General features: G+C 45.9%; 1 protein-coding gene across 15 annotated transcripts in view; it reads left to right on the top strand.

Annotated features, from left to right (window-relative positions):
- Positions 1-16,485, top strand: part of ZNF462 (zinc finger protein 462) — a 137,895-nt gene that overhangs the window by 45,332 nt on the left and 76,078 nt on the right. For 13 of the 15 annotated variants that reach the window (XR_008426574.2, XR_008426575.1, XM_053922029.1 and 10 more), the window contains 3 exons: positions 7,941-8,190; positions 8,782-14,390; positions 15,152-15,313. Coding sequence is in view for 13 of the 15 variants with exons in the window: in XM_053922029.1 (XP_053778004.1) it covers positions 7,971-8,190; positions 8,782-14,390; positions 15,152-15,313 (5,991 nt within the window). In the remaining 2 variants the exon portion in view is untranslated. The remainder of the gene's footprint in view (positions 1-7,940; positions 8,191-8,781; positions 14,391-15,151; positions 15,314-16,485) is intronic. The other 2 variants (XM_053922031.2, XM_071221268.1) reach the window with 1 other exon arrangement.

The following is a 16,485-nucleotide window of genomic DNA, read 5'->3' as shown; positions in this document are numbered from 1 at the left end:
TTCAAAAGGCTTCTTCACCTCTCTCAAGGTGAAGATGGCAGGCAGTGTCGCCACACCTGCTGGGGACAAATTCTTTAACGTGCTAGGTAGGCATCATTGTACCCTTGTCAGGCCAATAGTGAATAAGCTGAAAAACCTAGGTTTGTTGGGCAAAAGTGAGATTTATCATTAAGGATTCATGGAATGTGGGCTGGCCAAGTACCTAAGCACCCTAGTGTGTTTGTACACGGTGATCAGTTCTACTGTTGTGTTGACAGACAGATGTCTTAACTTCCTGCTCAGAAGTTTGGGTGGTGCATGATTTTTTCAGGAGTAAACTTCTTCACTGAAAGTAGATTGGGGATTGTGAAGGGGAAATTCCTTAGCTATCTTTAAAAAAACCCCCTAATTCTTGGGTATCTGCCCGCCTCATATATAAATACATACTGTGTTTTATGTATTGTAAGATTCTATTAATTTGGAATGGAGGTGGGAAAACTAATGGATCTGAATGGCCCGTTGGTTAGTTTAATTAGGAGGAGGGGTGACCTAATGGCTTCTGCTGTAGGTGGAAGTTACGAGTGCAGGGGGTGGGGGAGGTAAGTTATGATCTCCGTGTAGAAATAATTGAAAGCAGTCATGATCTTACACAGTCTTGGCCATTCCAGTCTGCTTAGGGCTTTATCCTGACAGGGCGGTTAGAGCAGGAGCCATGGTTTGGAGAAGGACAGACGGACAGACAGACCGAGTTGCCAGGCTTCTGTAATCAGTTTTGTCAAATATAAAATGTCAGACTAGAATGGCATTGCATTGCTTGGCTCAAGGCCTTGTATGCCACTGATACAGGCAAATGTGGGACAGTTCTCATGTAAAAGAAGTGACTTATCTGAATTTTCTGACCAAACCAAGAACACAACAAGGTGATGAGCAGTTCTCAGAGGAATTTGATTGGGATGTTTATGGGCTTTTCCCCAAATAAAAGAAGTTATAGCAAAACTTTCTTATACTCTCTACATGCCAGCCACACATCATTTTGGTTTTTTGCTTCTGAATGATTACTGAGAGCAAGGCACGTTGTTTAAAATGATCTCTGGCCCTGACTGGTGTGGCTCAGTGGCTTGGGCATCATTCCACAAACCAAGAAGTTGTCCATTCGATTCCTGGTCAGGACACATGCCTGGGTTGTGGGCCAGGTCCCTGGTGGAGGGTGTGCAAGAGGCAACCAATCAATGTTTCTCTCTCACATTGACATGTCTTTCCCTCTTTCTCCCTTCCTTTCCCTCCCCCTAAAAATAAATAAAATCTTCTTTATAAAATGGTTTCTGGATTCATTCACTGAAGGTGTAGAACTTAAACCTTGTGTGATTAGCCGGAACTTCTGTGCCAGGAACAGTTATGGCCATGAAGACATACCCAAGACTTGAGGTCAAGCCCACAGAGGAGGGACTAGGTGCATGGTTTGGTCTTTGATGACGTGGAAAATGACTTTTACCACAGCTTCTGCTTAGTCTGCGTCTTAATCAGTTCTGTAATGAAGACCCAGCAGTATATCTGCAACTTCCCTTTAATTTTACAATTTTTATAATGAGAGTTCTTGTAGTGTGAAAAGTGTCTGTAGAAACCCAGCCAGCATTCTGAAGAGTCTATAAAGGAACACGGTGATTTTCTGTCTCTGCCATTTGGGTGAGGTTTGGCTGTAGAGGAGAGAAATCAGTTATCTCTTGTTCTAAAGGCTAGATAGAGCAAGAATGGTTTCAAAGTTTCCAAGGAACTTCCTGATGGGACCATGACATTTCAGAGAATCCGGTCAACAGCAAGAATGGTTTTTCCGTCATTTGAAAGAACAAGATGAGCTGGGATCTCATTTGTCATGGTTGTCTTTTGAGAATTTTAGTGTAAGGAGGCATTTTGTTTTGTTTCTCAAGGAGAATATTGTCAGGACACTTCTCAGAATTAGAGTTATCTAGTGAACTGAAGGTTCCCTTTGCAGACAATAAAGTCTGAAGCTACTGAGATACCACCCTGCTTCCTCCCTTTCTTTTCTAGTCCTTTTTCTCCTCTTTTATCTCCATGTTCAGATCACATGCTTCCTTTTCTAAGGAAAGGGGAGCTGGCAGACTGCCTGTTGGCTTGTTGGCCTCAATTAGCCTTATATCATTGCAAAGGAATGCATGAATTCTCCAGAAGGTATGTACTGTCTCTTTCTGTATTAGACATTCACTACCTGCTTACATAACAGGTCACTCAGCCCTAACTGCTTATTTACATACCTGACATTTTTGTAGTCACTTGAAAAACATCTCTGGATGCTCATCACATTTGAATGATGACTCCAAAGCTATCGTTTGAACTATTACTCCATCATGCTCTGTAATACTTGAAAACTTTATGCAGGACTACAAAGCTAAAACAGATAACCTGAAGACTAGCTTTCTTGGCCAGAAGGTGACTGGGTTATTAATCTGCACATTGCCTGCTTCAAACTTCGCACTTATGTGCAAGGTTCCACAGATGGACCAGGCCGACCATGTAGAACAGAGGCCATGTGCATTGACAAGATTTGGGGTCTCATGGTATTTCTCTGCTACTGTTTAAATTCAGTTTCACATTGGGGGTTATGTATGTGGTTGCAAATTAATTCTTTCTCTTCTGAAAATTTGGTTTTGAAGAACAGCTGTGTCTCCCTTCTGAATTCCTTAATTATTTATCCTCTCTGATATGTTAAACCTTTCATTAGTGTGGTGAACTGCCAAGAGTACACAGAACTGCTTAGATCATGTAGCAAACAGTATAAACATTTGATAGGGCACTTGAAGACACCACATGGTGAGCCAGGATCTATAGTAGTACCAAATGCTGTGGGATCGATGGAGGTAGCTTGTTTCGGATGTTCTTTGTTGGTTTATTTTGCCAATAGATCTCCTGTTAATTTGGAGTTCACATGCTCACATCTGAGTTCAGATTAAATTGATATAAAAAAATATATGGGAGAAAGACTATATTTGCATTTTAAATTATTAGGACTCACTCCCACTTTAACCATGATGAGAGTAAATGATAAGTAGTGATATGTTAGAACACCCCTTGTTGCTAAGAGTAGCAACCCAACATTCACAAGTGGATTAATTAGTGATTCCCCTTCCCCATTTTTCATCCTAAGCATGAAAATTCCTCCCAAACCATGGTCCTGGGGCTTGCAAATAGAAATGTTAACCTCCCTACACCCCCCACAGCTCTTTGACTTCATCATATCAACAATTTCTGATCTGCAAATATATTTGTAAAAAGATCTTTAAGCTCCTGATTTCTCTGGTTTTCTAGCTGAACTGTTCCAAAGTTTATGCATTGCACTGCCCGTCCGTGGATACTGGTGGTCCTACTCATAGGAAAAAGAGAGTAAGAAAGGCACCAACAACAGATGCTAACTAAAGCCTCTTACCAGAATTGTGATTCAGGAGAACTGGGGAGTTCTGTGTCTTATAAATGAAACTAGGTTTCTGGAGTGGACAGAGGAAAAGCATGATGGTGTTTCTGGTTCTGTTTCTCAGAGGCTTTGAAGGTTATAATTAGTTGCTGCTGAGTCCCCGTGGCTGGGGTGCTCTCGGCTTTATTTCTGGTCTGCAATCCTGCAGTCAGAGAGCAAGTTAGAACCAGGCAAGGCCTGCGTGTTTATTTGGAGTCTTCCTGGAAACAGTTGGGATTTTGACTTGAAGACCACCTTTCTGCTCCTGGGCCATGTAAACAAAGAGCTGTGCCCGCCAGACTGACCTGGGCAAGCCTGGGTCAGGAGCACAGAACGCTGTGCAATATCAAGGGTGCCTCACCCCCATTTCCGGTTACTTCTGGGCAGTGAGCTGGAAGGACTCACCGTGCAGCTGTGGATTGTCTCCTTTCCCCTTCACAGGAGGAAAACGGAAGCATAATGGATCCTAGGAATTCTGAGCACAGAAAGTGTGTGGGCAGATGGTATACATTCAAATTTGTGTCCTTCAGGTGGAGAAATAGCAGCCTGTGTCCCTAACCTCCCTCTCCCCATTCTCAGGTGTATATTCTAAACCTTTAACAAAATCTTTGGATTTTCTTTAAATAGGACATCAAGAGTTTGTCAAATATGGAAAATTGGATTTGGGGGTTCCCATCAAAACCCCATATTTTGAAATCCCAAAACTATAAATGTAAATTGAACAACACAACAACGGATGATAAGTAGAACTGAAGAGTAATGAGTGATTAGAATGGTCTAGGGGTTTCAGGTTAAGAGGACTAATGACATTAGGCGTGAGGTTGAGAATGAATCCATATTCACTCAGCTGGTGTCTTCATGGGTGGTGTATGCACTTTAGTCACCCAAGGAAATCATTGTATTGGGGGTAGGAGATGGAGGGTGGGGAGGTGCTTGGTGTTTATTTGATGTGTAGATTCACCTCATGACCTTTTGAACTAGCATTTCTTTTCAGTTTAGAGGCTTCTTCTGCTTTTGACTTTGCTGATTCGGTCAGTGCAAGGGGGAAAATATTGCTAATCTCATTATCACAGTATTTTTAAACGATGTAAGCACTTATGAGATCAAGGCTTTTGATTTTAAATCATCATTTTGTAGCGGATCAGTCTAGTTTACGTTGTTAGGGTTGCTGCTCTTTCTGGGTTGAGGGAGCAGTCAATTATGCAGAGCTTATTTCTCATCTTTTTCCTCGTTGTTGTTGGTTTCTCAGGAGGATTACCATCTGCTGCAAACACGAACTCGGGTTGATGGCTGGGCCTTCCTCAGGCCCAGTTTTCATCATCTCTCCCCTCCCCTACTCCCTTCTTCTCCTCCTCCTCTCACTTCTTGGACATGGGTACATCCCCAGTCTCATAAACACATCAAGTTTCTGTTTCTTTGATTATTTAGGCCCTGCTGGCAATTTCTGTTTTCTTCTGTCAGCGTCTTCAGGAGGTATGTGTGCACAAAGGCAAAATGGCTTTCAAAGGAGGCGATATCCTCATTTCTGTACTTGTTGCTGACATCAAATTGAAGGCTACTCGGCTGTACCTGGTGCTGGTAATCTCTCAGTAGCCTCGATATTAACCTCTTCTAAGGCTCTGAGCTATTTTTGAGGTAGAGGCTGCGACAACATGAAAGCTAGAACCCATTAGGAAATCACTTTCATCATCTCTTCTTTTTCCAAATCAGTGGCTTTTCCCCCCTCATCTCATAACCCTCTTGTCTCCTTTGTAGCAGAACAAGGAGACTGTTGGTTTGTGTTTGCATCCAGCGAACTTAGAATCCTTAGCAGCTTCTGAAGACACCAAGGTATTCGAGGACTGCCTAGAGAGATGAATTTCACCTCTGGGTGGATGACTGTACACTGAAGGTGCCCTGCTTTCCTTGTGCAGAGCTGTCATTTTGTTGATGTTGTGCAAACCAGGCTCAAACTTTCCAAAAGACACACAGCAGAAGGGCTTTTGTTGCATTATTTCTAAAGGCTTGAAGTTTCGAAGGGAAGAGATTTTGTTTTCCTCTGGGCTACACAATGGAGCTTTCAGAGAACCTCTTTTAAAAGGAATAGCTACAGCCTTTGTGTTGAAGGGTGTGTCTGTTGGCAGGGTCTGCTCATGCAGACAGACTGGCTGGTGATTAACAAAGGTCATTAGACTTTGGAATCTGGCAAGCAGAGTCAGATGGTATGTCTTCTGTGTGTGGAAGGACGTCTCCGAAGAAGCCAAGGCATTCTGGAGGTTCCCCCACCCCAGCCCCAAACCCTGCTGTCCTCCAGGGTCTGGTCCAGGGTCATTTGGTAATAACCAGTGCTCTGCCGGGGCACACAGACAAGCCTATCAATCATGGCATAATAGAACCTTCGGAGATCTTGGTGCATGACATTTGAGGAAGAGAAAGGTGCAGCTTTTCGGAAAGAAATGAGAACAGTTCATTCTTTGTTGGGAGGAGAAGAGCCTAGGAGGAGCCCAGCCTGCTCGTTGAGTGTTCATTGCTGATTGTCAGCCTAGCCGAGTCCCAGCGAAGCCATGTTGTGCTCAGAGAAGCTGAGCTAAAATGGCTGCTCCCAAAGCTCAGAGGACGAGGGCAGCTTAGTGAGTCTTAGGGCTCCAGTGACGCAGGAGCTCCTATCTCTTGAAAGTGTGATAAACACATTCAGCAGAGCTGTGGCTTGTTTGGCTGAGATGAAAGGACTAAGCTTGGGGGATGGGGTGTGCACACTGGATGATCTGCTTTTTTTTTTTTTCCTGTGAAGTGTTCTAAATGCAGGAGTCGTCTGCACCATGGAAAAATTTGTTTTCAGGTCTAATGGACTGTGCGGAAAGAAGTGGGGTGGGGCCTCAGTGACTGCTGTAATTTGATCCAGAGCTGATAGCAACCTCTTCCACACAATTTGGGTTGGTGCTTAGACATAAAAGCTCTTGTATCTGGAATATTGAGACTTAGTTAGCTGAAAAGACTCTGGTGCACAGTTCAATGTTTATTGAAAAAGGATAAGTTGCTGGAAGAAAGAAGAGGTGAATATCTGCGTCTCACTCGGCAAGCTCTGTCTGTCCAGAGCTGGACTTGCCAGAAGTTATTTTAGTAGGCTATCAGCAGGAACATTCTTTCATAGAAAATCCTCCCGCCATGGCTTCTTTTACTACGTGGACATGTTACTGGACTTTGTTCTCCTGTAGGAATAATTTATCCTTTCCCATGAATGTAGAGAAAGTTGCTGTACAGCATAAGTATGGCAAGACGTGTTAGCTCTTGGACAGCTGGTTCTAGATTGTAATGACTCAGTAGAGTTTGCACTGAGTGAGCTCAATGAAACAACTCACTCGAACGGTAACATGTGGGTATCTCAACTAAGAATATGTATTACAATAGAAAGGACTGTACCTTCTACAATTTTAACTTCTTAATGGACTCTCCATTGAGTAGTGTGAAGCTATCTTTACATACCTATCCCATAGTAAATAGCAGAATGAAGTTAGCTGGGCAAGTTTTTCTTTATTCTGCATCATCAGGTTCACAGTTTTTTGCTTTTGTTGTTTTGGTCCAAGTATGCACTTTGCATTTGTAAAGGAGAGAAATAGGAAAAGAAAAAGTCGTGACTCAGAAGCCCCTCTTCAGGACTATGCGTTTCTGTTGCCTTTGTGTACGTTGAGGTACCAAGGTGCAACTTTAAACAAGAAACTGGATTATCATCTTAAAGTTAATTGTTTGAGAACCTCATGAGAAATATTTTATGACCTAATTAGATTTGAGAAACTGTTAGGTTATAATTGGTGGGTAGTAAAAAGCAAATAAACATTTAGCTCATGAAAAAAAAAAAAAGCCAACTAAAGTGCTTGGGGAAGGGAGGAAAGAGGTATACCCCAGTGTCAGTTAAGATATTAAATTAAAATAATAAAATTATTTTTTTAATTTTTACTTTTTAAAATTATTAAGATTAAAATAATAAAGGTACAATAAAAGTTCTCTCTACCACCATTCTGAGATTCATTACTGTTTCACAATTTAGTGATAAAACATCAGTGTTATAATGTTAAAATGGCAAGTAAAGATTGAAATTTTTTCTTCTGGTTGGACATCCTGTATTCTTCTGAGAAGGTTCTAGTTCAAAAAAGAAAATGGGCCCAAGCCAGAACCAAAGTCAGAATTAACTTACTAAGAAATTTGAATTCGGTCAAGAACTTCAGAAGCTACTAAAACTTTGGAAGTTTCCTTGACAAATGGCATTTGAGGATATATTTATATCAAGCCAATAAAAGTTTATCTGTTTGTTTTTTTTCTCCTTCTTTGAAGTTATGAAGTCAAGGGCATCATCTCCATTATGTCTGATTGCCTTCCTTTGCCCACTGTTTCAGCTGGTATAGTTTAGTAAGGGAAATCTGGCAATATTCGAATTTTTTCCATCAGTGCCTTCCAGCCCCATCAACTTGGGGTGTGCGTTTACTGCATTCCTTAAGATGTTTTGTTCTGACTTTCGCCACAGGTCCCTAATGTGAGAGGGTAGACCCAGATCATGGAGGTGCTTCAGTGTGATGGCTGTGACTTCAGAGCCCCGTCTTACGAAGATCTCAAGGCGCACATTCAGGATGTCCACACGGCATTTCTGCAGCCAACTGATGTTGCCGAAGACAATGCTAATGAGGCACGATCTGGGTCCATGAATGCCAGTAATCAGACTGAGGTGGAGTTTTCTTCTATAAAAGATGAATTTGCAATTGCAGAGGATTTATCAGGTAAATGTAGACTTAACTCAGCATATCTGATACATTTCATCACTCTCATGTATTTTGAGCTGGTGGCCATGGTTCTTGATATATGTAGCTTCTGTTCTTCAGAGTCTCTCTCTCTTTTGAGCCATTTTTGTGGTCTGGGCATCATGTTCTTTTTCCTTAGTATCCTAGGTTATTGTCCTTTCGACCTAGTATCCTAGGTTATTGTCCTAGGTTATTGGAACAAGATCCTTTCCTTATGACTCTTAGTTTCCTTTCTACTTGGAAAACAAGGGAGTATCTCTACAAGTTCTAGAATAGATATCGCAGTTGGTGAAAGTTGTGTTTTTTTTAGCTATATGACACATTAATGGAGGTGATGGGAATTGTACCTAGAGTCGAACACCCTCATCTTATGTCTGTGAGAAGCAGTATGTGTATGTTTATTAATGCTTAGTTAATATTCTCAGGGCCTCATCTTGAGGTTAGGCCTTTTGAGTGTGATGCTTATTAATGAAGAATAATTGAAAAGAAAAATTGATTTGCATGATTGAATTTTTAAATTCTCTTTTGCTTTGCTTTGCTTTTCCCACTTACCTTATGCTTTCTCTTTAGGTCAAAATGCAACTGCATTGGGGTCCGGAAGTTATTATGGCCACAGCCCAGGATATTATGGTCAGCATGTTGTCCCTAATCCCAAACCAACAAACAAGTTTTTTCAATGCAAGTTCTGTGTACGCTACTTCAGGTCAAAAAACCTCCTCATTGAACACACTAGGAAGGTCCATGGGGCTCAAGCTGAAGGGAGTTCGGCAGGACCCCCTGTTCCAGGATCCTTAAATTATAATATCATGATGCATGAGGGATTTGGAAAAGTCTTCTCTTGTCAGTTTTGCACATACAAGTCACCAAGGAGGGCAAGAATAATGAAGCATCAGAAGATGTATCACAAGAACAATTTGAAGGAGATCGCTGCTCCCCCTCCTGTCCCTGCTCCCATGCCAGACCCTGTGGTCCCACCCTTGTCCCTGCAGGACCCCTGCAAGGAACTGCCTGCAGAGGTTGTGGAGCGCAGCATCTTAGAATCTATGGTCAAGCCTTTGACCAAGTCTCGAGGCAACTTTTGCTGTGAGTGGTGCACCTACCAGACCCCCCGCCGAGAACGCTGGTGTGACCACATGATGAAGAAACACCGCAGTATGGTCAAGATCCTTTCCAGTCTCAGACAGCAGCAAGAAGGAACGAATCTACCTGATGTGCAGAATAAGAATGCCCCCAGCCCCACTTCCAACTCTAGCTATCTGTCCATGAATGCTGCAACCCGGGAGGTACCCAACGCGAACGTCTCCAACTTCAGGGGCTCCATCAGCAACTCCATCATGAGACCCAATTCTTCTTCAGCTTCCAAGTTTTCACCTATGTCTTACCCTCAGATGAAGCCGAAGTCACCTCACAATTCTGGCCTTGTTAACTTAGCAGAGAGATCCCGTTATGGAATGGCTGACATGACCAATTCTTCTGCCGACCTAGAAACTAACAGCATGCTGAATGACTCTAGCTCTGATGAAGAGCTAAATGAAATAGACAGTGAGAATGGTTTAAATGCTATAGATCACCAGACATCAGGCATGTCTGCAGAGCAGTTGATGGGCTCGGATAGCAACAAATTATTGGAGACCAAGGGGATTCCCTTTAGAAGATTTATGAACAGGTTCCAGTGCCCCTTTTGTCCTTTCCTCACCATGCATCGACGTAGTATCTCCCGTCACATAGAAAACATTCACTTATCTGGAAAGACAGCTGTCTACAAATGTGACGAATGTCCGTTTACTTGTAAGAGCTCATTGAAACTGGGAGCTCACAAACAGTGTCACACGGGTACAACATCCGATTGGGATGCTATGAATTCCCAGAGTGAAAGCATTTCTTCCTCACTGAATGAAGGTGTAATGTCTTACGAGACTTCAAGCATCAATGGGAGGAAGTCAGGAGTCATGTTGGATCCCTTGCAGCAGCAACAGCCACCACCGCCACCACCACCACTACCACCACCTCCGTCACAACCTCAGCCACCGCAGCTACAGCCACCACATCAGTTGCCACCCCAGCCCCAGCCCCCACCAACACAGCAGCCACAGCCCCCTGTGCAAGCCCCACCTCTGCACCCTTACAAATGCACCATGTGTAATTACTCCACCACCACTCTGAAAGGGCTAAGAGTCCATCAGCAGCACAAACACTCGTTCTGTGACAACTTGCCAAAATTTGAGGGGCAGCCCTCCAGCCTACAATTGGAAAATGAGACGGACAGCCACCTCTCTTCCAGCAACACTGTGAAGAAAAGTCAGACCTCAATTCTTGGGTTGTCCTCCAAGAACAATTTTGTAGCTAAGGCCTCTAGGAAGCTTGCTAATGACTTTCCTCTCGATTTATCACCTGTGAAGAAGAGGACTAGGATTGACGAGATTGCAAGCAACCTGCAGAGCAAAATTAACCAAACCAAACAGCAGGAAGATGCAGTGATTAATGTTGAGGATGATGAGGAGGAAGAGGAAGACAATGAAGTGGAGATAGAGGTTGAGTTGGACCGAGAAGAAGAGCCAATAGAGCCAGTCATGGAGGTGCCCAATCCCTTTGCAGCCCAACAGATTTGGGCAAGAGATGCCAGCGAACCCCAGAAGGAGCCCAACTTCAGAAATATCACCCATGATTACAACGCCACCAATGGGGCTGAGATTGAGCTCACTCTTTCTGAAGATGAAGAGGATTATTACGGCTCCTCGACAAACTTGAAAGATCACCAAGTTCCCAACACTGCTCTGCTGAACACACAGACTCCTATCTATGGAACTGAGCACAATAGTGAAAATACAGACTTTAGTGACTCTGGAAGGCTTTATTATTGCAAACACTGTGACTTTAACAACAAATCTGCCCGGAGTGTCAGCACCCACTATCAGCGAATGCACCCGTACATTAAATTCAGCTTTAGGTACATCTTGGACCCCAACGATCACAGCGCGGTGTACAGGTGCCTGGAATGCTACATCGATTACACCAACTTCGAAGATCTTCAGCAGCATTACGGTGAACACCACCCAGAAGCCATGAATGTCCTCAACTTTGACCATTCGGACCTGATCTACCGTTGCCGGTTTTGTTCCTACACGAGCCCGAATGTTAGAAGCCTGATGCCACACTACCAAAGAATGCATCCCACAGTGAAGATTAACAACGCGATGATATTTTCAAGCTATGTTGTGGAGCAGCAGGAAGGGCTGAACACAGAATCCCAGACGCTGAGGGAGATTCTGAATTCGGCACCCAAGAACATGGTGACGTCCACTCCCGTGTCTCATAGTGGTGGTATACCAGCTACGTTTAATAAAAACACTCCGTCAAAGACCTTTAGTCCAGAATGTGAAAATCAGAAGGACCCCTCTGTTAGCACCGTGGTTGTTTACGACTGTGATGTTTGCTCATTCGCAAGCCCCAACATGCATTCTGTCTTGGTTCATTATCAGAAGAAACACCCTGAAGAAAAGGCTTCCTACTTTAGGATCCAGAAAACCATGCGAATGGTGTCTGTGGACAGGGGCTCTGCCCTTTCTCAATTATCATTTGAGGTGGGTGCTCCAATGTCTCCCAAAATGTCCGCCATGGGTTCCCCACCCCCCCCACAACCCCCGCCACCAGACCTCAGTACTGAGCTTTACTACTGCAAACACTGTTCCTACAGCAATCGGTCAGTTGTGGGCGTGCTTGTCCACTACCAGAAAAGACACCCAGAAATAAAGGTTACTGCCAAATATATCAGACAGGCTCCTCCCACAGCTTCTATGATGAGAGGGGCTGAGGGGCCTCAAGGCTCCCCTCGGCCGCCCGCCCCCATGCCACAGCTGAACCGAAGCAGCTCTGAGAGAGATGGCCCCCCTGTGGAGAATGAGATGTTCTTTTGCCAGCACTGTGATTATGGGAACCGGACGGTCAAAGGGGTACTCATTCACTATCAGAAGAAACACCGAGACTTCAAGGCCAATGCAGATGTGATCCGGCAGCACACAGCCACTATCCGAAGCCTCTGTGACCGTAACCAGAAGAAGCCTGCCAGTTGCATGCTTGTCACCCCCTCTAATATGGAGCGGGACAAAACTAAACTGCGAGCGCTCAAATGTAGGCAGTGCTCGTATACCTCTCCCTACTTCTATGCACTGAGGAAGCATACCAAGAAAGACCACCCTGCCCTGAAGGCCACGGTCACATCCATCATGCGGTGGGCGTTTCTAGATGGCTTGATAGAAGCTGGCTACCACTGCGAGTGGTGCATCTATTCCCACACAGAGCCCAGTGGCTTGCTCCTGCATTACCAAAGGAGGCACCCAGAGCATTATGTTGACTATACGTACATGGCCACCAAACTCTGGGCTGGGCCAGACCCATCCCCTCCCTCTCTCATGATGCCAGCTGAAGCCAAAACCTACAGGTGTCGAGACTGTGTTTTTGAAGCCATCTCCATCTGGGACATCACCAATCACTACCAAGCATTCCACCCCTGGGCCATGAATGGTGATGAGTCGGTGCTGCTGGATATCATCAAGGAGAAAGATGCTGTTGAGAACCCCATCCCTTCATCCGAAGAGTTGGTGGGCCCTGTGAATTGCGAAAACAGTATGCCCACTCCACTTCCCGAACAGGAAGCTGAATGTCCCGAGGATGTAAGGCTTTCCCCAGAGAAAAGCATCCAGCTGTCTTCGGCCAACCCCGCCATCTCCTCCACCCCATACCAGTGCACGGTGTGCCAGTCTGAGTATAACAACCTGCATGGCCTTCTTACCCATTATGGGAAGAAGCACCCCGGCATGAAAGTGAAGGCTGCTGACTTTGCCCAGGACATCGACATCAACCCAGGCGCCGTCTACAAGTGCAGGCACTGCCCATACATCAACACCCGCATCCACGGCGTCCTGACCCACTACCAGAAGCGACACCCGTCCATCAAGGTGACCGCCGAGGACTTTGTGCATGACGTGGAGCAATCTGCCGACATAGCCCAGAATGACGTGGAAGAGACGAGCAGGATCTTCAAGCAAGGGTACGGCGCCTACCGCTGCAAACTGTGTCCGTACACTCACGGCACTTTGGAGAAGCTTAAAATCCACTATGAGAAGTACCACAATCAGCCTGAATTTGATGTCTTTTCCCAGTCGCCCCCGAAGCTGCCAGTCTCCCTTGAGCCCGAGATAACCACTGAAGTGAGCCCCTCCCAAGTCTCCATCACTGAGGAGGAGGTGGGAGAGGAGCCTGTGTCCACTTCTCACTTCTCTACCTCGCACTTGGTCTCCCACACTGTGTTCCGGTGCCAGCTCTGCAAGTACTTCTGCTCCACGAGGAAGGGTATCGCCAGGCACTACCGCATCAAGCACAACAACGTCCGAGCCCAGCCCGAGGGCAAGAACAACCTCTTCAAGTGTGCCCTGTGTGCCTACACCAACCCTATCCGCAAAGGGCTGGCAGCCCACTACCAGAAGCGCCACGATATTGATGCGTATTACACCCACTGCCTGGCGGCCTCCAGGACCATCAGCGACAAGCCCAACAAGGTCATCATCCCATCCCCGCCCAAGGACGACTCCCCCCAGCTCAGTGAGGAACTCCGGCGGGCAGTGGAGAAGAAAAAGTGCTCCCTGTGCTCCTTCCAGTCCTTTAGCAAGAAGGGCATTGTGTCCCATTACATGAAGCGCCACCCGGGGGTGTTCCCCAAGAAGCAGCATGCCAGCAAGCTGGGGGGCTACTTCACCGCTGTCTACGCCGATGAGCATGAGAAGCCGATGCTGCTGGAAGAAGAGGAGAGAGGCGGCTTTGAGAAAACCGAGGTGGAAGGAGGTGAAGCTCAGGAGATCGAGTGGCTCCCGTTCCGCTGCATCAAATGCTTCAAGCTCTCCTTCAGCACAGCCGAGCTGCTGTGTATGCATTACACTGACCACCACAGCCGGGACCTGAAGAGGGACTTTGTCATCCTGGGCAACGGCCCCCGCTTGCAGAACTCCGCCTACCAGTGTAAGCATTGTGATAGCAAACTGCAAAGCACAGCGGAGCTGACCTCACACTTGAACGTTCACAATGAGGAATTCCAGAAGCGTGCCAAACGTCAGGAGAGGAGGAAACAGCTTTTGAGCAAGCAGAAATATGCAGATGGTGCTTTTGCAGATTTCAAACAAGAGAGGGTAAGGATATGTTTTGATTTCCCTTCCCCCAGGAGGCCTCTCAGCACTGGTGCCCACATGCACTTCTTCGTTGCCAGCCAAACTGCTACAGGCTTCCTAGTGACTTAGCTTGCCAGAGAGCTCAATAAGTCAATTAAACATTTCGAGCTTGATTGTCCCCATTCTGTGCTTACCCTTCTCCACGGTCATGTGCCCCTCCCTCACACTCCTCCCAAGGCTCCCCAGGGGAGGGTTGGGGTGATTTCTCTGTATTTTTTTTTGCCAAGTAGCCTTATCCGAGGCCCAGGTCCACGACGAAGCTCGCTCTCTTTCCTAAGGCAATTGTGGGCTGTGTCTTGGTCTCATTAGTGCTCCTCAGCCATGTCTCGGTCTGCAATGTTGCTACATGAACCTAACATCTCAAGGAGTAGAATTTTGTGTGTGTGTCAAGAAGCTCACTAATGGCGTAGCTGTGCAACGTTTCACCTGCGTGTAGTTGAAATTGGTTTGCAAACCAGATAACTTGGTGGCAGTGACGATGAGGCTTCTGCACAGAAATCTTCTCTCAAGTCGTAACATACTTGGGTTCCAGAGACTCCGCACAGTAGGCAGTGTGCCACAACTCTGACGAATTCGTTATGTAAAAATCCTCACGTATATCTCCCTTGGTTTTTAACCTGCTAACCTGCTTTAAAATAAAATCTGCTAGTAAGCTACAAGAATAAATGCCGGCCATTGAGGGAGGGCTCGGAGTACTGATGGCTACCACTGTATTTTACCAGCCTTTTGGTCACTTAGAAGAGGTGCCAAAGATCAAGGAGAGGAAGGTGGTGGGCTACAAGTGTAAATTCTGTGTAGAAGTGCACCCGACGCTCCGAGCCATCTGCAATCACCTCCGAAAGCACGTCCAGTACGGCAGCGTCCCCGCCGTGTCCTCCGTGAAGGTGAGAACTGGGAAGGTCTGGATGAGCGTTCTTGCGTGTGAGCCACTCGAGTTACTCATTAACCCTGTTGCTCAAAGCAGCTCTGGAAAGGGCGTCCCAGAGTGTGCGCATTCCTGAGTTATGCTTGGATCGGTCTGGCTTGTTCTGATTTCTTTGCAGGTTGGACCTCCCTCACCTCTCGTGTTTCGACCTGGTCGCGTTTCGATCTGGTTCCCTTCTGCGTGGATAGTTTGGTGGATACAGAAGATCCGGGCCTCTCGGTACAGGAGGCGTTAGGGCCCCCTCCTCTTCTGCATCTAGTGCCATTAGGTGTTTGCTCTTCCAAGTGGTCCAAGCTCTTGAGAAGAATCAAGTGGGTTCTGTTCCCGTCATCTTTGGCTACTCCCACTGCCTGACTTAATGTTCTTTCTCTTCGGGCTGGCGATAAAGAAAGCCCAGGAGAACCCGTCTTTTACTTCTTATCCTGGGTCCTCTGAGGAGCAAAAGAGGCATTAAATCTAAAACTAAAAGCCTTAAGTCACAGTTGGCCCTGAGAGCCTGTTGACCTGATTTGTCTCCCATCCTTCCTCCCTGTATGTTACTGACAAACACAAGCCGCCTGTTTTGAACTTCATAATCCTAATAGCAGCCACTGTTTCAAGAACCTCACCACCATCCCTGCCTTCCAGGAGATGTCTAAGCACTTGTCATTTCTGAGCAGAGAAGTTAGTTCAGGGTCCTGCTCTTTCTCTCTGGCTATGTGAATATATTTTTGGCATCAGCCCTGCTTGATTTTTGTCCTGTTTTGCCAGGGTGGTGTGGAGGTGAAGCTTCTGCTTTGCTTCTTTGAAGACTGAAGCCCCCTGGCTGTCAGCAGAGCAGGGGCACCCAGGGGCAGCACTGGTCAGCTTCTTCCCTGCCGTGGCAGTATGGCCCAGCCTCAGACTCAATTAAGGGAGACAGAATGATTCTTCCTATAATCCAATAATCCAAGAAACCACCTCGAAACCTGAGTGGCTTAAAACCAGGCTGCTTCTTAATATTTTGAATTGATTATACAACAACCCTTCAGGCGAGGGGCGAAGTCATGTCACCATCTGTAGGGCCGGGATGAGCGTGGGGGACAGAGGACGGGATCTTTCATTTTCGTTTATTTCCCAAGGATGCCCAAACTACTTGGCTTGTTTCCCTCC

Source organism: Desmodus rotundus, chromosome 1, assembly GCF_022682495.2.
Source record: "Desmodus rotundus isolate HL8 chromosome 1, HLdesRot8A.1, whole genome shotgun sequence".
Classification (NCBI taxonomy): Eukaryota; Metazoa; Chordata; class Mammalia; order Chiroptera; family Phyllostomidae; genus Desmodus; species Desmodus rotundus.
The sequence above is the reverse complement of the archived record's forward strand: the minus strand, read 5'-3'. Positions and strand labels throughout refer to the sequence as shown.